At 41.6% G+C, this 21,899-nt stretch overlaps 1 protein-coding gene across 1 annotated transcript; it reads right to left on the bottom strand.

The window, feature by feature from the left end:
- Positions 1-373: 373 nt before the first annotated feature.
- LOC149199056 (uncharacterized) lies at positions 374-955 on the bottom strand. Its single transcript, XM_089400445.1, has one exon. The coding sequence runs from the start codon at positions 953-955 to the stop codon at positions 374-376; it is 582 nt and encodes a 193-aa protein (XP_089256571.1).
- Between the last annotated feature and the right edge of the window lie 20,944 nt (positions 956-21,899).

The raw sequence follows: 21,899 nt of genomic DNA, 5'->3' as shown, positions 1-21,899 counted from the left end.
CTTTTAGCCAATTGATTCGAGATTTCTGCTGCCAGAGTATTTCTTCTTGCTTTCTCCGTTCTTCTAATCGATGCCAAAGGATCTGCTCTTGCTGTAACTGCTCCTCCGTGCGGCCTTCTTTAATGATGTTTTGCTGAAGTGCTTCCATTTGTTTTTCCAACCTTTGTCGGTCCTCCTGAATGTTGCCGAAATGGGTTTTGTTCCAAATTTTAAGAACCTGCTTTAGGTTTTTCAACTTTTGTTGAAATTGAAACATTTTGGCTCCTTCTGGAGGCCTGAAGGCTTTCGAGGCCTCCTCGACAATCTGCCTGAATTTTGCATTGGTGAACCAAAAAGCTTCGAAGCGGAAGGGCCGGTTGCACCTTACACTAGGTCACGACCAGTGAAGCACGATGGGCCAATGGTCTGATCCTCCGTGTGGCAAAATTGAAGCATTGAAATCTCCGCCTAAATGGATTGCATTGTCTGAAAGGAGGAACCTGTCAAGCCGAGAGGCGATATGATTGACACCACTGCGCTTATTGGTCCAGGTGAAGATCCCATTGGTAGTTGGAATATCCATTAAATGATTGTCCTGAATAAAGTCTCTGAACCCTTTGCTGTCACTTTCCAATCGTGATCTTCCCCCTGTTTTCTCCTCCAGCGATTGAATGATGTTGAAGTCTCCACCGCTTATCCAGAGCGGGAATTGTCTGTTCTCATTCAAACTGGACAGTGTATTTAACAGATCCAATTTGTGTTGATTATTTTGCGGGAAGTAGACATTGGTCAAATGGCCATGGATCTGAGTTCCTATAAGATGAAAGGAAGCTTGTATGAGAAAGTGGGCGGCATGGAAGTCAAAAAGATTGAGGATCTGTGGATTCCATAATATTGCTAATCCACCCGAAGCCCCTGAAGCGCCTACTGACATTAAGTTACTACCAGCCCAGATCTTATTTCTTACCTTGTCCATGGCTATTGTGCTTTTTTTGGTTTCTTGAAGAAAAACTATAGAAGGTTTTTCTTGCTGTATCAAGTTCTTGATCATCCTAATTTTTGAGGGGCTGTTGAGTCCTCTCACATTCCATGAGACGAGCTTCATGGTTAATGGGATGCAGGTTTGTAGAACTTAGTCAGCTTAGGGAATCTCCCTGATTCCATAAGCATTTCCCCTACTGCAATGGTCCTTTGCAGGTCCGTCTTGCGCCCTCTCTTCTTGTTTTCTTTGAGAATCTTTTTTGCATCCCATGGACTTCCTCCTTGTATGCCTAAATGTTTATTGTGTTGAACCTTGGTTAGGACTCCTTCCAGCCTCTCTATTTGCCATGGAGGAATAGAATTGTATTCCTTTTGCTTGCAAGCTGTTTCAAGTTTTAAGATGTCTATTCCTTCTAGGATAATGTTCTCCGGATCCTGTTCCATGCTGCTGGGAGTATTCTGGTCCTCCTCCTCTGTGGTGGTATGTAGGCTCAGTGCTATTGCTGCGTCCATGTCCATGTCAGATGCCAGTTGCTTGGGATCCATTCTTTCTTTCTCCTTACCCACGGAAGGATCGCTGGGATCGGTGTCCTCCTTGGGGGTATCTTCAGGGGGAGATTGAGAAGAATGCACAGAGCTGGGTTTAACCGCAGGCTTAGAAGCATGGGGAGCAAGGGATGAAGAGGGCTGAGAGTTAGAGTCCAGAGGCTCTCCGCTGGGAGGATCTTGGTTGGCAAGAGGCGAGAACTTGTTCTTTGCATCAAATCTGATAGGGATCTCAGGGGCTCCCTGATTCTTTTTGGAATGCCGACGGCGGTTGGGGATTATGGTGAAGCCTTCTGAGTCCGTATGAGTTTCTGAAGAATGGGCTTTGGATTGCTGATTAAGAGGGCAGTCCCTAAACAGGTGCCCATGAGCATGACACTTACGGCAACGAAAAGGGATATGTTCATAATCAAGAGTTTGTTCCCATTCAAAATCTTCGTGAAGGAGACTTACCGAGTCTGCCAGAGTCTTGGCAAGGTGCATTTTAACGCAGATTCGGGCATAAGAAGTATATTTGCGCTTCTTTGTTTCCTCTGCTACCTTGATGAAGGTTCCTAATCTGTTTCCAATGTCTACTAGCGTTTCTTCCTTCCAATATTCCACTGGGAGTCCGTACATTCTGATCCACACCAGAGCCCAGCTGAAATCTTCTTTGTTTGGGTCAAATCGAGGCTTCCATTCTGTAAGGTATAGTCCAGAAGAGTTGAAAAAGTAAGGGCCACCTTCGAATACCCTGGTTTTGTCCTCCAGGCAATTAAATATGGCTGTGAAGAAGCCCTTTGGTCCTAGTTGCAGTGTTACTTGTCCCTTTGGTTTCCATTTGGATTCGATCCAGCCATTCAGGGCTCGTTCTGTCGGCCAGAAGCCCAAGAATTTGCCTATCAGTGCATGGTCCTGCATGTACTGTATTTCTTCATTGATTCGGTGACTAGGCAGTTCTATCTTGATGCGCTCTGTCGACTTGGGAATACATGTAGCCGAGGTCGCCTTTGGCTGTGACGAAGAGGCGTTTGGGTCCTGTTCCGTTTCAGAGTCCGTGGCTGCAGTCTTATCTGCAGGGATCTCGTGATCACTGGCTTTCTGTCGTTCTTTCTCTTTGTCGCTATTCGTTTCAGGAGGAGGCGGCGGCATGCGTTTTGTTTTCCCGCTGGTGGAGGAGTCATTCGAAGGAGGGGGGGCCGAGCCCGCCCCTCCTGCAGGTGTGGCCATAAAGGAGCTTCAGCCGAGGACTGGCGGCTTGACGTGCCCTGTCAGGGTCGAGCAGGTAGGGTTCAGAGATGGCGGCAGGTACCTGTGCATTCGTAGGGTTGCAGAGCCTGATTTTCCCAGTCCTCATACACCTTATTGTTAAGCACATTATTAGTTCCGCATTGGTTAATCATAGTTTTCTTGGGAATAATTAAGATTTGGAAGTGGGAAAGGTTCTTGTAATCTCACAAGAAGCCTTTAGTGCCCCATTTTCAGATCAGATGGTATCAGAGCTTCAGATTGATTAACCCCACCTTCAATAAGATGATATCAAAGCTTCTTATACCATAGCAAGTGGTATCAGATCAGAATGCTTGATTGACAGAGAAAAAGATTACTTGTCTGAAAGGTGTTTGGGTAGTCAAGGATTGATTGTGTGATTGATTGTATGCTTGTTGTAGATTGACTATTGTTTGAGTTTACAGAGGTGAAGGGAAAGATATTGATAACTTAGTCCAGGAAGGACAAGAAGGAAGAAGGGTTGAAGGCATTCTTCTATCCCAAAGGACCTCAAAGCAATCCTTGAAGCACAAGAGGTTTGTTGCAAAAGGTTGCTTGGATAAGCTCTTTGTTAGTCTTGTTTGAAGTTCTTTTGTTCATTGGCATAATGACAACTTCTACAAGTGTATCCTCAAATTCCTCCTTCATCACAAGATTCTTTGATGGAGACATGAAGCAAGACTTGTTCATCATGATGGACAAGGTGAGGGAAATGTATGAGGATGGAAGGAAGAGCAACATACCTAGAGAGCAGTTGAATTCCGCGGAGGAAGAAAGGCATATGATTTTTAACAAATTGTAGGAAATGGAGAGGCAACTTCGTATTGCAAATATGAACCTGAAAAGGATGCATGAGTTGGAGTCACAGCTCTTTGTTGCCAAAGAAGCCTTGGTCAAGTATCAACTTGAAGAAGAGGTAAACCATTCCAGTTTTTCTTCAAATTCTTCTAAGAATGCTTATATTGGTTCTTTTGAAAAACATACTAGAGGCATAGGTTCCAAGCTAATGTCCAAGATGGCCTATGAAGGTGTTGTGTTGTACAACAACCCCCCATTTCATAAAATTTTTATTTCTAACTATAATATGAAATGGGTCCCTTTTAAACTTAGATGTGTGAATAAATTGGTATCAACTCATCATTAGAAAATCCTTAATCAAAAGGTCCAAAGGAAACGTAATATTATAAACCTTTTGAACAATAATGAAATCAGTCTTATGAATAAATATAAAATTCTTTTATTGCGATAAAGCGATCGCAAGATCGCATATCGCAACAACAAAGAAAACATAATACAAAGACCCATTGACTTACCCCGATCCGAAAAGTGAACAACTATCGGTTATCGGGAAAGGCGAGCAGCAAATATAACGAAAGGCCCTCCCCTATTTCTCCGATGCGATATCGCTATTGGCAATCGGGGGATATAACGCAGCGCAAGTTTAAGACACCTTTAAATCTCCCGATGCGATAAGATGTATCGCTATCGGGGATCGACGATTTTTGCAATAACATAAGTATTACGACTCGAGCTCATCTCCAATTGTGATCCGATAAATCAAGGCACGAGTTTCAAAATAGATTTAAAAGGCTTGCATGCATTATTTTGGATTATTATTAAAACCCTTCCCGTTCTCGATAGCGATTTACTTGTGATTATCCGCTAAAAACCTCAAGCCATGCTTGAATGAATCATTCGGCATATAAACGATATGATGAGTATTTAAAACTCCTTTACCATGTGTTATAGACATTTTTGTGCCTTACAGCATTGAGCATGAAATGTCCATAATATAAGGGATCCAAAGTCCCTAAACATGTTGTTCCTACCCCTAGAGGAACAAGGCTAACAAACCACAACAATTCACAGAAGTTCTCCACCAAAAAATGCTCAAAAACAAGTCAATTCAGGATCAATTCAGTGGCTCCACTAGCTGTCTGCGCTGAATGTCAAAGTCAACACTAGCTACCTGCACTGCAACGCAGGTAGAAGCTTACCCAGGTGCGCTGAACGAGAGTTGACAAGTGGCAAGTTCATTTCACAAGGTGTCAAAGCCCAGGAAGCTTCCAAAATCTTCCTCAATGACACTTGCCTCAGTGAATTCGACTATGATGAGTAATAGGTTCCAAATCTCCAAGTGGAAGCAAGAACCTCCAAGTGGAATCAAGAACTGACAGAGGGAGAGGACACTAGTCAGATCTCAAGCTGACTCATCCTCTCTCCAAACATCTATATATGGATCTCTCCTCCATGAGATCTAGAGGCTGGAATTTTTTTATTGCAAAGAATTGCTGTTGGTTTGAGATTGGAATTATTGGGTGCTTAATGCTTTGAAGGGAGGTGAAGATAGAAATTCCATTTTGCTGGGAAGGAGATGCTGGATTGGAGCCCTCTGGGTTGTATCTCTTCCTGAACCTTGTTATTCATCAATAAAGCTATCTTGGTTTTCTCCTATATACTGATGTATCTTTGATGTATGATTGCATTAGTATGTTTAGTTTACTTCTAATCCTGAACTAGTTATGTTTATGAATCAATGTCTTTGTGTAGTGTTCTTCTCTTGTAATCTTGCAGAGACCTGTTGAAGCTGGGCGAGTGAGAAGGCAAGTAGCTGTGAACACCCAAAGAGAAGAGAAACCGGATCGAGGGACAAACGGAAGACACCGGTTAGTCCATCCATCTCTCATCATTCTTAATTCATAAAGGAAGAATACTAGAATAGCTGTCTCTGTTTGTTGGTAAGGCACTGTCACACCTTAGGTGGATAGGATCGTCCTGCATAGGCATTTTTGCCCACAACAAATTGGCGGCTCTGCTGGGGAGATTTTTTTAGTCATTTTATTTGTGTCTCTATCATTGTTTGTTTCATAGACTCAACAACAACAATCGAACTGTATATGTTCTTCACAGATGCAAAGTAGACAGTTGTTGCTTTGATCCAATCACTGGATTTGTCTATGATCTGAACAATGGACTCACAAATGATTTGATGATCCTTTGTGATAGATCTTAGTACCCCCTCAAAGCATCCCTTTGATTACACCTTGCTTGTTGCTTTTATTTGGCCTGAAACAGTAGATTAAATAGCAATCTATGACCCAGAACTAGTGAGAAACGAGAGTTTCTCCTTCAGCGCAGACACTGTGAAGGCATTCTGCATTTCAGCGCAGTTCCCGTGAAGGCTACCTGCGCAGAATGTCAAAACCCCAATGTTGAGGTTGCGTTGATCTAGTTTGTCCTTGTGCAGCTGGGGTTCTCTGCTCTTTGTTGCCCTATTTTGATCTCTGATTTTTGCAGCATGTAACCAGCATAGGTACCAGTCTGATAAATTCTTTTCTCTGCTTAGATTCCGCCTCCTTTTGTACAAAAATACTGTGAGTGTTTTTATGTGTTTGTGGCGTCATTCGCAGTTTTCCTTTGCATGAGTGAAATAATCATCCTGTAGCCCTTGATTCAGATCTGTTGATTGTGATCTTAGGAGAGAGTTCATTGGCTGTTTGTAGTTGATTATACATTTGCTTTTGCTTATTGGTTTGAGTTTGTCTCTTTTAAGTGTCGAAACAAGTGTTCATTTCGAAATTCGTAAAGTGTTGTATTCTCTTCTACCCTTTCTGATTTCGAAAAAGTAAACTTGTTTGTACTAGTCATTTAAAAGCAAATTCAAAGTTGTACAAAAAGCTTTCTTTGTAGGCATCAATACTAAGAAAGTGGAAAACAAACACCTGCATTATGCATTTTCATCTTGATAGTTTGCATGCTTGATTTAGGAAAAGTGCATTAGAGTGTGCTGATTGCTCTTTGAGAAAAGATGGTGTCTTTCTTTTCCCTTAGTAGCTAGGATTTTCAAAGTTGAAAAGATATAAAGCTTGCTTATCATCTTTAGACTGCATTTAGGAATTGTACCATACATCTCATGGTGATCCAGAAAGGCAAACTTCTAAAAAGATCAACTTAAAATAAACTGAATGAACTTAACAACGCTTTGCAACATAATGCACAACATAGAGGTCTAGGCTAGAGATGTGTTCCGGCGTCGTAAAGCTTGGTGACTGTCGATCTCGTAGAAGGTGGGTGATTCCTCCTGAGGGATGATAGCGCCAGTACGGATTGTGCTCCCACGTACCGTCGCGTATATATTGGGAGACCCCTATAGGCATAAAAACTTTATCCTTAGGAAGCCGTGTCGGCCGCCCTACTGATCGCAATGCATTGAACACAGCATTCAAGAAGATCGACCGCCCGTACCCTAAAAAGTATTCTGCGGTTTTGTGAAAAGTTTGGCACACCCTCTGACTAGAACTCCAGAGCAGTTCCTTTTGGCCTTTTTCAGACTCTATAACAGAAAAAGTCCATCCGAGCATTTGTCACTTCGGGCTCGTTAAAACATCGAAGGAGACTAGACTCATCTTTAGCTTTTTCTCGACTCTTTAAAATTGAAAAAGCAAGTTGTGTCTAAAGTGTCGTTAACAATTTATTTTAAACGGAACAATCACCCTTTATTCCCGTGTTGATCTTTAGGTTGAAAAATTGGAGCACACCAACCAAGGAATTCCCCTTGGTGGAAATCCTAGTCCCTTCTCCTCTTGGGGAGATGTTGGTGCGCCCCACATGGCCACTTTGTCGCTTCCAGGATTGACAATTGGCCTGCCAGTCTGGATATTTTCAACCAATGTCGTTCAGAACACCACTATTCCTGAACAGTCGAGTCAACAGTTAGACCAGAGCAGAGTTACCCACCAACCTTCTACTTCATATAAGTCTTCCTCTCCTCCTTCCTCTTCGCTTGACGAAACTGGTAAAACAAAAAACCGAGTTCCTAAGGAGAAGAAGGAAAAGGAGAAGAAAGAAAAGAAGAAGAAGGAGCCAAAGGCGACTGGGGGCAAACAAGTGTCGTCTAACAAAAATCCACACACAGCACTGACCAGGCCTAAATCGCCATGTGTCATATGCAAGGGAGACCACTTCCACAGAGATTGTCCCTGCATCCCTCGGATACTAAGGGACTGGTCTCCCCGTTTGCACAATTCGGGGGCGTCAACCTCTGATAACCATGTTGACAGCACTCCGTCAACTAGTGAAAGTGAAGCCCCATGACAGAAAGGGAAAGCTAGATTTCCCTGCAAACTGTGTGAAGGTGATCATGCCATCCACCGTTGTCCCTTCTTAGACGAGGCAAAAAGAGTTTTGGAAGATCGCCCGATTTTATGAGCGCAACTTCCTCCTGGATATCAAAAACTCCTGCCAAGTCCTTCGCTAGTTGAAAACCCGGCTGGCCCACTTAGGTGGTCAGCCGAAGCACCTATCATTGAAGATGAACCGTCTAAATCCATACCTAATGAAATTCAAAAGGTTGAGGCGGAAGTTGACCCGGTTTTGCCTTCAGAGGCTCTATCTTCGAATGATACCATCACAGAGGAGAATAAAGACGACACCGTCCAAGTTCTCTTCATCAACACTGACTCTGATGAACAAGGGGGAAATGCCTCCATTCCTTTATCGCAGGAAGGAAGTTCATCAGAGCGATATCCGGCCGTCTATTCGGTCCCACCACCAAGCAACCTAGTTGTCTCGTTCGACTGGAACCAACTAGGCAGACCCTGGTTGCCAGCAAGCATACCATTCAGAATTATCGTTCAAATATATAGAATGGTAATGGCTGGCACTATCATTGATGAGGGGGCATCTGTGAGTATCCTTTCCTCTATTTCTTGGAAAGCGCTTGGTTTGCCAGCGCTTTTTCCTGAAATGAGAAATCTATCAGGCTTTGATAAAGGAACCAGTCGACCTTTAGGGATCCTCCCCAATGTGCCCGTAACATTGAAAGGGAAGACCGTTCAATTGAACATGATGGTCGTTCAAGGACCCTTGGATTATAACCTACTCCTTGGACGAGACTATATATATTGCATGGGAGCCATCGTCTCCTCACTCTTTAGAGTAATGTGTTTTCCGCACGAAGGAAGAGTGGTCAAGCTCGTGGACCAACTTTCATTTCCCAGATCACGCATCGCAAATAGTCATATACCATCCCTAAATGGTCTATTCACGCAAGAAGTGTCTCAACCCACGGTCCGTCCTCGTGATGAGCGCGAGTAATCCGGGAGGATATGACTGGAACCCAGGGGGCATGCGTCCTGGTCTGCTTCGGCAGGGAAACTTTGGGTATAGAGTAGGTTTCCGCGGGAGAATATGACTAGTCTGTACCCCGTCCGTTTAGGAAAAGGGTTATTCTAGAATAAGATTCTTTTGTCAAAGTTATGTGAGTTGGCGGGCTACGTCGCTCACCTTTGTCTATTTCGGTAGACATTGCTGAGGAAGTGTTTTGTTTGGAAGATTAACGAGACAATCTTTGGGTAACCTGAAAGAGGTAGGCCTCTCTCGGTGAAATAAATGTTTTGACGGAAATGAAGTAGAGGTAACCTTGAAATCGTACTTTATGCCTAGGGGCATGCAAACCTTTTGGAGTGCAAGCAAGGGGCGGCTATTTATTTTTAAAATTTTTAGGTCCTCCCTTTAAACCTGTAGGTCTAACCCTTTAAACTCGTAGGATTAGTCGTTTCCGAACTTGCATAATGAAAGGATCCGGGGCAAAGCTTCGTGAGATGAAGCTCCATAAAAAATAGAATCTCAATCAGACACTCTTATCATATGACTGGTATAATCGAGCAGTTTTAGCACATAGTTTATGCTCGTTAAAAAATAAACGCAAGATCCGAGCAGTTTTAACGCGGACTTCATGCTCTTTAAAAAATAAACATAAGCAATGAGCAAGTGTTTCCACCAGCGTTTAAGCTCATTTTAAAATAAAAAATGAACCAATTTCCGGTAAATAACCACTGTGAATGTAATTTATCAGCCATTAAAGCCTTGGTCATGTTTGCACTGTCACCTCCACTTTTCATTTGGCCGATCGTTCACCTCCATATGATTGTTTACCCATTTTGAGGAATAGCTGCGAAGAGTGATTTCACCTAGCCATCCTTGTGACACTGCCGTGATTGGAAAATTCCAACCTGTACCTGGAATCAGCTGCTAACCCTGTTTATCACTCGTTCATCAAAAGTCGAGTCTTCTTTAAGCTCTTTTCATCTGACTCGTAAAATATGAAAAGATTGCCGAGTTTTGGCCTTCCAGCTCGTTAAAGCGACCGGAAGTGCTATCCCTCCTCTAGATTTTAATCTTTTTGGACCTGAGGGATTATTGCACAAAAAGATCGAGCGCTTGTTTTTTTCAGCTCGTTAAAACTATCGAAAACTCATCCCTTCTGTATTGTTTTATACTTTTTCGGACCTAAGGGATTAGAGGACGAAAAATGACTTTTGGAGTTAACTTTATGTACCTTTTCAGACTCTCTAAAAATGAAAAGGACCGAGTTGTCTTTGTCGTTAGACTCGTTAAAATAATTAAATAGCGACAAACTTGTCTATAGATGAGAACGAGTTTCACTATCGCTAGGCTCGTTAAAACATAGCGATGGGCTTGCCCAAAGGGCAGGTTATAGAACAAGCATATGTTATCCTCCTCAAGCTTGACAAAAATAAAGAGGTACTGGTCAGCAATGACTGGGGAAAAATTGGGAGAAACTCAAGAAAACTTTGATGGTAGCAAGTCGCTCTTGAACATGACACTTTTCCTCCGTACCACAATCGGGTTGGGTTGTTTCATTCACCGGTCACATTACCATGGTCTCGCCATACCATCCATATTTGGGTTAATGCTACCGATCCGTCGCATAAGTGTCACCATATGTTCAAGAGAAGTCGTTCATAAGAGTCAACCGTGTCCCATCCACTGCCATACATTATCCTTCATCCTTTCATGACCGCCACCCTGAATCATATGTCACAGATCGTTTTCACCTACATCAAAATCATTAGCTCCGTTCCATGTCAATGATCTGGGATTCATTAAGGCCCTCCTTTGACAGATCGCTTCTTGTCGACATCAGCTCATTATCCAAGAATTTTATCTAGGAACAACCCCTTTAGTACTTTGAAGCTTGCATGCCTCAATGGCAAGTTTCTCACTTCCGGCGACAGGTATACATCAATGACCTTCGACCGAAAGATTTTGCGTGGTGTTCGACGCCAAGTCCTTTATTCACACCACGTGAATTGTACTGCAGTACCTTGAGGGTCATTATCATTATCGGTGATTCCTCTCGCGCTTGTTAACGGTTCACCTCATTGACCGGTAATCAAGCGATGTCTTTCCATGTTCGACTTTAGAACATTTCTCACATGGATCGACTTGTACTTAGAGTGAAGATCGAACGAGTTTGAAGACCCCGGATCTAGTTTCATCCATCCGGGCTGCGATATATATTCAGGAAAAATAAATACATTGACATGTACATCATTGCAGCAGATAATCATCCTACCCAAAGGATGATAATTTCATCAAAATTATCAGTCTACCATCAGACGATTGTCTGTTCTATGTACAGAAAAATGAATTTATAAATCTGAGCATGGGAATGCCCGCCTCAGCTAGATCATGAAAGCAGTATGAAAAATAATTATTGTATTGTATCTTACTACAGGTTTCCTCCCAGCATTGGATGAACTTCGGACCCTCTTGGATAAAGCATTTCACCCGATAAACGGCCTCATACTTTAGTGGGCAACTGTTATAGACATTTTTGTGCCTTACAGCATTGAGCATGAAATGTCCATAATCTAAGGGATCCAAAGTCCCTAAACATGTTGTTCCTACCCCTAGAGGAACAAGGCTAACAAACCACAGCAATTCACAAAAGTTCTCCACCAAAAACTGCTCAAAAACAAGTCAATTCAGGATCAATTTAATGGCTCCACTAGCTGTCTGCGCTGAATGTCAAAGTCAACACTGGCTACCTGCACTGCAATGCAGGTAGAAGCTTACCCAGGTGCGCTGAACGAGAGTTGACAAGTGGCAAGTTCATTTCACAAGGTGTCAAAGCCCAGGAAGCTTCCAAAATCTTCCTCAATGACACTTGCCTCAGTGAATTCGACTATGATGAGTAAGAGGTTCCAAATCTCCAAGTGGAAGCAAGAACCTCCAAGTGGAATCAAGAACTGACAGAGGGAGAGGACACTAGTCGGATCTCAAGCTGACTCATCCTCTCTCCAAACATCTATATATGGATCTCTCCTCCATGAGATCTAGAGGCTGGAATTTTGTTATTGCAAAGAATTGCTGTTGGTTTGAGATTGGAATTATTGGGTGCTTAATGCTTTGAAGGGAGGTGAAGATATGAATTCCATTTTGCTGGGAAGGAGATGCTGGATTGGAGCCCTCTGGGTTGTATCTCTTCCTGAACCTTGTTATTCATCAATAAAGCTATCTTGGTTTTCTCCTATATACTGATGTATCTTTGATGTATGATTGCATTAGTATGTTTAGTTTACTTCTAATCCTGAACTAGGTATGTTTATGAATCAATGTCTTTGTGTAGTGTTCTTCTCTTGTAATCTTGCAGAGACCTGTTGAAGCTGGGCGAGCGAGAAGGCAAGTAGCTGTGAACACCCAAAGATAAGAGAAACTGGATCGAGGGACAAACGGAAGACACCGGTTAGTCCATCCATCTCTCTTCATTCTTAATTCATAAAGGAAGAATACTAGAATAGCTGTCTCTGTTTGTTGCTAAGGCACTGTCACACCTTAGGTGGATAGGATCGTCCTGCATAGGCATTTTTCCCCACAACACCATGATTGACAGATTAAGCGGCCAATTAATGAAGCAGTTATGTCGAGATCTTCCCTGAGATTGTATCTACGGCAGTATCATTTTAATCCTTCATTATTCGCTAATTGATATAATTCTTTCATATTGGCTCACATTACCTATTCTCTGTATCACGTTCATTTTATTCCTTGCGCAGAGCTCTGCCGAAACAACAAGTTCAAGCCAAATGGGAAAGAAATCCAAGAGATTCGCGGCAGCAGCGGATCCTGCAGTAACAATGCAATCCACCACTGATCCAGGACCGAGGAAAAAGGGATTGATTTCAGACACCACGTGTCTTGGCCTTGGAAACACAAGTTGGCAAAGCATATATAATTTAATTGAAGTAGAGGAGCCTGAGACAGTATCAGTACAAGCTACCGCAGATTCAACTAGAAAATCAGAGGCTTCCCTAAAAGATTTAGCTGATTCATATCTGCACCGAATAGCAGCACGAGAAAAAATTCTTCCATACACTGATGTAGTGCGATGGGCAGTAAAGGAGATCCCGGTTTTAAACAGAAAATTTTGCACAGTTGACGGAAGGGTCTACGGATCATTTCAGCCCGATGACTTAAGGAAAATGTATCACTTGCTCGAACCTCAAAAGAAATATAATAAAGTCTTTCTTGAGAAGTTCGCAAGTGAGAATGAGACTAAATCGGCCCCAATTCGGGAGTGGAGACAGAACCCCGCAAGGCGCAAACATGAATCGTCAAGTAAGTACTCTGTAAATTCATTATGTTCTCCTTACTGTTATGCCGGGGCAATGATGTGTAGAATTTGGGGATTACATGATTCTGCAAAATTCACTATTGAAATGGTTCCTTTAATGGAAGTGGTAGTTAACAGTGAAGTAATGGATTGGGGAAATATATTGTCAGATAAATTAGCCACTGCAATTCTTGAGTTTAGAGAAAAAACTCGCGTGACCAATAGGTCTATTCCTCCGTTTTATTTTAGTGCTTATATTTTAGATACTCTTTGTTTCAATTTTGAATTTCTTGTACTCAGGTGGAGATGGACTTCACAAGACCCCATGCCAATTCACATTTATCACCAAAAGTTGTGGAAGGCGCACTATAAGGACCACTTGTACCAAATCTGTAATGGTTTTATGTTGCCTATTTACTATGCCATTTTTGATAAACCTGCCCCAAAGATTTCTTCTCAAGCAGAGGTTGACCTAACCGTTGTAGGAAATTGGTTTGGGGAAGATATGTTGGTTTTTGGTAGCCTTGCAAGACCTCATGTCCTTCCTCTGTATATACCTCACAAGCTGTTAGCCTGAGAATTGGCCTACCAAACTACAACCGCAGGAACATCTAAGACTCTTAGGACTTCTAAAAAGTAGGCTTGGCCTACTTTTCCTTTGAGATGCGGTGTTTATACTTTGCACAACTACAAGCATGCGAAGAAGGAGGCAGAGAAAATAAACATGCTTAATCTTGCAACCATTCCTAATAGGCAATTCAATCAAAGGAAAGTTGCCTATACCGTGCTTGAACAATCCAAACTTACAAGGTTTGATCATGATAAAGGTGATTTTGATTACTTATTTTCTTTGGCAGAATAATTATTCCACGTACAAACACTGGCCAAAATGAGATATAACGATGAGAGGCTAGTAGAATTCAATAAGCTCAGAGAACAGAGGTTGCAAACTCTACCTCTGGACTTATTAGCTACTACCCCGACAACACAAATCAAGCGAGCCTGAACAACAAATCATTGACAAACCTCCTGTTGTAGCAAAGATTCTCGAGAGAGGAAATGAACTAGAATAGGAGAAAGAACAGGAGAAAGAGCAGGAGAAAGAGCAAAAAAAAGAACAGGATAAGAGCAGCGAAAATATGAAAGTGGATACTCAGATTGATCCTAAACTACTCCAAGAATGGCAGCAATTTGACTCCATTATAAGCAATCTGGAAGGTCCAAAAGGTGCCAATACACCCAAAGTAACAGATGGACAAGATACATCATCAACAATGGTTCCGAATGAAGGAACTAGTGGCCTACCCCTTAGCATGGATTTAGAAATGATTCCAAAAGATCCCTCCGATCAAATTATTTTGCAGGTAGAGGACATACCTCCATTAGATGTCTTTTACAGTCCCAAACACAGGGTTGTAGTGAAAAGACAGAGGAAAAGGAGAAGACTTGATCAATCTTCCCTGTTTCCAGCACAAACAGAGACAACTAATGTAGTGTGGAAAGAAGAGTTTAACCCTTCCGATGGCCTAACAAAGCTTTCTCAATATGCAGGAGCTTATTCGGCAGCCACTATGGACAAGGCATCAGAAGTAAGTAATCTACTTAAAGAAAAGGACCAAGCAATTGTTTTGTTGCAATCACAGATATCCGAAGCATTGGCCAGGTTAAAGACAATGAATGAACTACTGATGAAAACGAAAGATGAGCAAATCGCTCAGCTGTCACTTCAAGTAGAGAAGTTCAAGAGTCTTCTGCAACCTGCAGATTTCAGATCTGAAGCACAACGGATTAACAAAGAATTGGTTACACAGTTAAGACTGTTATGTCATAACATTTCTCTGGTTGAGCCCCTTTGTGATATAACAACATTAATAGTTGACAAATCAGTCGATGCTAGGCAGGATTTGGAACAGGTCAATGAGACTCTGACAAACTTTCTTTGCTTGGAAAGACACCAATGAGGGGCAGGCAGCAAATCTTTCCTCTGCTCACTCTACAACAACTCATTGTTCTGCTCAATAGCATTTACTAACACACAACCCACACAAAACTCTATCATTCTCTTCTCACTCTAAAGCATCCTACTAAACAAATTCCTCTCCATTGAGCAGTGTACACTCAACTCTCAACCCTTTTCTTATGCTTTGGCACTTTTATCCTTTCACACAATAATATAGGCTCTCTCTGGGTCTCTTTTCTCTGCATAGGAACTCTTAGCCTCTTCTCTGCAGCACGGGCTCATTTGAATTGACACAACAGTGCACTCACACTGCTCTCCACACAACTCACTAGCAACAATGATGCTTGCCCCCATTTTCTCAATAGAAATCTTGAGTTTTGTTCCTCTATTGCACACTGGTCGATGTTGCCTCTGCTGCCATCCATAGTGCCCGAGAGTGTACTCCTACATGGATTCTCCATCTTGTTGTTGCATCTCTTACTTGAATTCTTGCACCACATTAAAACATGAGAATGGGCTCTTGAGTGTTCGCATGTTGAGACATGAATCTTCAGTCAACTTGCACACTACAATAAGGAATTTTCCTTTATGTGAACAAATCTCTTGTCCTCGAGGTTCTAATATTTGTTCAAATCCTTGTAGCATGCAAGAAAGATCAGGGATGGATTGCCTCAGCTCATGCCAAACTCCATTATTTCATCTTGCACAATCGTGGTCCATTTTTCCTTGACCCAGTGATCCAGGTAGATGTTGGTGGCCACCCACCTATCCCACTTGGAATCCCCACAACCATCTCTTTCATTTTTTCAGTTTCCTTAACTGTAGCAGAATTTACTATTTTTACCAGTTTTTCGAGTCCTGAACTTCCGAAGCCGTTTTGGGGCCCTAAACGACATTTTTTGAGAAATATGGGAGCAACATGGGTCCATGGACTGATGTTTCTATTCTCAAAGTTGTAGTGATCAGATAGGTCTTTCTAATGAGCTATTGTATGCGTCAAATGGAGATTGTATGCCAAAGTTACAACCCTAAGAAGTTGATGTACCAATTTACCCAAACGGGGCCTGTAGTTTGGCATTTCATCATCTAGGGTTAGATTTTTGGATGTTTAGTGTTTTCCATTGTTTTTCAACAATAAATAGGCCTTTGAACCTCATTGTAACATAGTTCAGAGGCATGTAACCACCACATATCTTCTCATAGATAACCTACCATCGCCTTAGCTAGTTTATTTCCATTTCTGTTTGTAAGCATATTTCAGTATTTTACAGTAATGAAATGAAGTATTATTTCCATTGCATATCTGTATTTATGGTTATCTCTGTAATTTGTTGCGTTCCTGTTTAAATCTGGATCAGTGGTATCAGAGCGGTCAGCTCTTTCTTTGTCTTTCTTTGCATGTCCCCAATGAGGTCAAGACATAGGGAGTTAGGGCTTGAACTGGTCAAACCTTTGTAAGACCAACATCGCAAATCTTGATGACCTCCCATGGCGGATGAAAAGAAAGACGAGGGGGTAGGAGATCCTATCAAAATCCTGCTCGAAGAAGCCCTCGAGCAACAAAGGAGTGCGATGATCAACAACTTTGTCTAGATCCTTTAGCGGCTACCCAGAGGTGACGCATCGGCTTCCAACAACTACTCTGGAAACGCCACGCCCTTTAAGGTACAAATTAATTTTGAAATCCCCATCTTCTAGGGTTAAATAGACACAAATGTCGTAGATAAATGGTTAAATCTGCTAGAAGGATATTTTTCTGGTCATGATTTTTCCAGTCGGGAAAATATTATTTTCGCTCTTCTCAAAGCAACCCCCCACATTAAGGACTGGTGGGAAACCTATTGTGAGCAGAAGGATGAAAGTACGGCTCACTATTTTCAGCTGCACCCACTTGGAATTCTTTTCGAGACTCCATCAAGGAGTAGTAGTAACCTATCAAAAGCTATGAGGACAAATACATAAAGTGGACCACGCTGTGGCAGGGAAAGGACCAAGATGTGCCGGAGTTCACAAACATTTTTCATACCCTTCGCACACAGTTGGGTATCAAGGACTTTGAGCTACATTTGGTACTCCAGTACCGCGACTGCCTATAGAGATACATCCAGGAAGAGATGGAGTTCCTGAACATCTCCTCACTCAGCACAACATACCGATACACTGTCAAGATTGAGCTGAAGTGTAAACAAAAGAAGCAAGACTTTGGATCTGCAAATCCGAAGACGAAAAGACAAAGCCAAGGCGGGGTGACCCAAGACAACCCGTCGAAGCCGTAAGAAAAGAAAAACATCATGAAGTCAAAGAAGGACATAGGAAAGTGGTGTGAGTTCCACAAGAGCCCCACTCACAACACAAGTGAGTGTCGGACCAAGCAGTCGCTAGTGGCTGAGTTGAAGGCTTTAGAATCAGATGCATGTTCTGACTCTGAGTCAGAACCCGACAAGGGGAGTGGCAAAGGGAAGTAGATCGTTGACGTGGAGCCCAGCGTCGTTGTAGCCACTGCCAAGATCCAGAAGAATGAGCCCGAAGATCCAATGGAGAGGGAGTGTCTTTTCTACTCATAGATGTGGGTGAAGAGTTTGCTGCTACAATTCATTGTTGACGATGGGAGCCAAAAGAAACTCATTTCAGCAGAGGTTGTGAAGCGGTTGAGCCTACCGACTACACCACACCCATAGCTGTACAATATCGGGTGGCTTCATCAAGTATGAGATCTCCGAGTTCGCCAGCAGCGTCGCCTTCCCTACAGCATCAAACCCTTCACATATGAGGTATTGTGTGATGTTCCACCTCTTGATGTTTGTGATGTACTATTAGGCCAGCCATACTTATGGAGGCAAAATGTTGTATATATGTCAAGGCCCTTGCACTGTTATTATCACTTTGGGTAATTCATTATACAGGATACCAGAGGTAGCCCCACCTACCGCCACCTCTTTGATCTCTGATAAGAAAGGCAACAAGCTCATCTCCTAGACTAAGAAATTCATTTTATGTCTGGTTCGCTCCCAAAGTAAGGGGAAGATCATCGCCATATCCATGGCCCCCGCGAAGGGTTCCTCCACGCAAAACAACAATAGAGGGATATGGTCATTAAATAACACAAGAAAAACTTCTCCTCACCCACAGGGGTACCACACAAGTTTCAAGGGGGCAACAAAGTTTGGTTGTATCGACAAAAAGAACGCCTTACCAGAACCCATCAGAAGCTCAGACCACTCTGACATGGTCCTTACACCATTACCAAGGCTGTGGGAAACAATGCTTTGGAGCACAACATTCCATTATTCCTTCGCCTGCACCAAGTGCTCAATGTGTACCGCTCTCGACCATGCTTCCCACCCTTAGAGGACAATCTGAGATCGCAGAACAACTCACCAGGGACCAAGTTCAGCAGATGGAGGAATTCAATGCAATGGGGACCATTGCCTCCTATGGGGGGGGGAATGATCTAGGTGGATGCTGGTGGCCACCCACCTATCTCACTTGGACCCCCACAACTGTCTCTTTCAGTTTTTTAGTTTCCTTAATTGTAGCACAATTGACTATTTTTAGCAATTTTTTGGGTCTTGAACTTCTGGAGCCATTTTGAGGCCCTAAACGATGTCTTTTTGGAAATATGGGAGCAACATGGATCCATGGACTAATGTTTCTATTCCCATAGTTGTAGTGTTCGGATAGGTCTTTCTAATGAGCTATTGTACGCGTCAAATGGAGATCGTATGCCAAAGTTATATCCCCCGGAAGTTGATGTACCAATTTACCCAAACAGGGCCCGCAGTTTGGCATTTCATCATCTAGGGTTAGGTTTTTGGATGTTACTGTTTTCCATTGTTTTTCAACAATAAATAGGCCTTCAAGCTTCTTGTAACACAGTTCAGAGGCATGTAGCCACCACATCTCTTCTCATAGATAACCTACCATCGCCTTAGCTAGTTTATTTCCATTTCTGTTTGTAAGCATATTTCAGTATTTTACAGTAATGAAAAGAAGTATTATTTCTGCTGCATATATGTATTTATGGTTATCTCTGTAATTTTTTGTGTTCCTATTTAAATCCGAATCACACAGTGATCTCTCTCTTTGTCTCCTTCCCATGATAGTCGTAATTGATTCCATCAACCAACTCTTTTGCATGCATTTACTTAGCTGCCGACTCATTCATCCGAGTTTATTTATTTTTAGCAAGACTCTTTCCTGAAGATCTGACTCACGTCAGCACAAAAGTTGCTGGAACTTAGTAAGCTTTCAACAAAGTTATCATTCTTACACTATCAAAAGCTATTGGATGTACATGTTTTAATTTTGTGTTGTCGACTTCAGGAGGATTGAAAGCACTGTAAATTTTACATTATGAAAATTTTACTTGTGCAGATTTACTTCTTCGCTATGTTCTAATTTTCTAGAATACAAAAAACAATATTTTCGTTGCAAATAGCTTTGACTTTATGGTTACTTCATTCTTAAAATTTTACCACCACTATTTAATCTTTGACATTGTAGTTTCGATATGCAGTGGGTATATGGCACCAGAGTATGCTATGCATGGTCAATTATCGGTAAAAGTTGATGTTCATAGCTTTGGCGTTCTCCTCCCGGAACTTATTACAAGAAGAAAGAATGCCAATTTTAATCTATCACCGGACAAGCAGTTGTTTCTCGCTTGGGTGAGATATATTAAAAATTGTAATTAGTGTGGTGTGTGGTATTAGTTAAGAATAGAGAGTTAGTTAATTGAGTGGTTGAGTATTGAGTCAAGTCGAGTTAAGTGATAGATGATTTTTAGTGTGTGGTTGCATTAGGCAAATCGTTAATTGGAAAAGTTTAAATACCCTTCATTGGATTCATTATAAGAATCATGTTTTCATTATAAAAATAATGTTTTATGTCATAGAGCCGAAGTTCATGTTTTGTGTGAATTCATGCTTTGTCTCCTCGGCTTTTTCAACAAATTGATATCAGAACGACAAATTGAGTTGCAAGAAATTGATATCAGAGCAACCAATTGAGTTGCAATATGATCAAGAATATATCAGAGTGACAAATTGAGTTGCAATATGATCAAGAAAGAGCATCTGCTGTAGCTGTAGTCTGCAGAGTCACACCCTGTGAAGAGTGTCAAAAGATTTTAGGTGTCATAGCCACGGCCATAAGAAACCGTTGGATTTGCGGTCTGTGAGTACCCTGCAAATTCTCCCGGAGCTGGAGCTCGTTCTTAAGACATCTGTGTGAGAAAGTTGCGGTCTGTGAGTAGCCTGCAAATCCGCCTGGAGAAAGTTTCGCAGTCGAGCTATAGCTCATTCTTAATACAACTGTGAGAGAAAACTGGCATACCGTGTCTGTTGTAACTCTTTTTAGCCGCCAGGGAATAAGCTGAACTCCCTGTCGAAAGGTGTGGGCCCAAAAAGAGTCAAGAACTTGCATAGTCAAGGCATTCCGCTAGTAAGAAGTCTAACCAGGGCTCTCCATTACTGTGGAAAGTAGGCAGCGTTACCAAGTCAAAAGCACGTTTTAAAATGGTTTGTAAAGTTTTTAAACATAAAATGTACAAGGCATTAAAGAGATATTCGAGAAGGTTTTTAAAAAGGTAATATTTAAAAGGAAGCTTTATGAAAGTATTTTTTCATAAAAGTTTGACATGATATTCGAAAGTTTATTTTAAAAGCTCAATGTGTGGATCCAAAGTTTTTAAGGAGATAATTTTGGTTTGAAAAAATAAATTCATTCAAAAGATTATGTGAAAACGTTTGAAGAGTTATTAAAGTATTTTTATAATTCAAAAAAGGAAAAAGGTGTTTTGGAGGTAAGGTTTAGAAATAAGTTTTAAATTAAAAAGGGAAGGTGGTTTTAGTGAAAAAAAAGTATTCAGGGGTTTCGCAAAAGTTTTGTGAATTATTTGGTTTTTATCACGTATGACCATGTTTTAGGTGAAGTTTGTGCCTTACGGAGGTGCATATTGAAAATTATATTTTTTTTGGGGGCAATATGGAAGACAACCTCATGCAATAAACATAACAACTATAAGAAAAAGAATGAAAATAGTCATGGGTCACGAAGTGACTGAAGAAGACTAAGAAAAGAAATCAAAATGAATAGGCAAAAATCATTGCCGTGGTTAGAGAGGTTCAGGCCGCAATTGAGGAACTGAGAAGCCTAGTAGAAGACAAAGAAGAAATCGAGGGTGATTGGTGTAGATTTGATCTGCTACCACCTCTATTATTTACAGGGAAATATTTTTGATCATTGGGTTATCAAGATGTTAACTTTTCTTCGAGCTAAAGAGTTACTTGAGTATGGTTCTAATAATCCATATGATGAAGTATACGATGTTTTAGCATTGAATTTTATAAAACATGCATTGGATGAGAAGTGTTTGTGCAAGGTAGCAAAGGCTACAACTTCCAAGGAAGCATGAAAGTTCTTGGAAGAAGAATTTGGCGTAAAGGGGACTGACATACGACAACAGGTTATGTCACAAGCAAAGAAGTCAGTCGCAGATCTGAGAGTATATGAGCAAAACTCTAAGAGGAAAATAGAGTTTGGAGAACCCCACTCAAAAGTGGATGATGGTTTTCAAAACCATAAAATTGAAACCCATTATGCCAGCATGCATATGGATGAAGAAAATGCAACAAAGATTGCAGAGAGAGAAGCAATAGCCTCTATATGTGAAGCAGAGAAAGAGCATATAAATTCTCAAGGACTCCACTATAATGTGGATGATACAGATGATGGTGAATCCCATTGTGATGAGACACATGTGGA

This window comes from Pinus tabuliformis, chromosome 2_1 (assembly GCF_031772625.1).
Source record: "Pinus tabuliformis cultivar Carrire ecotype Pingquan chromosome 2_1, CPIR1, whole genome shotgun sequence".
NCBI lineage: Eukaryota > Viridiplantae > Streptophyta > Pinopsida > Pinales > Pinaceae > Pinus > Pinus tabuliformis.
The sequence above is the reverse complement of the archived record's forward strand: the minus strand, read 5'-3'. Positions and strand labels throughout refer to the sequence as shown.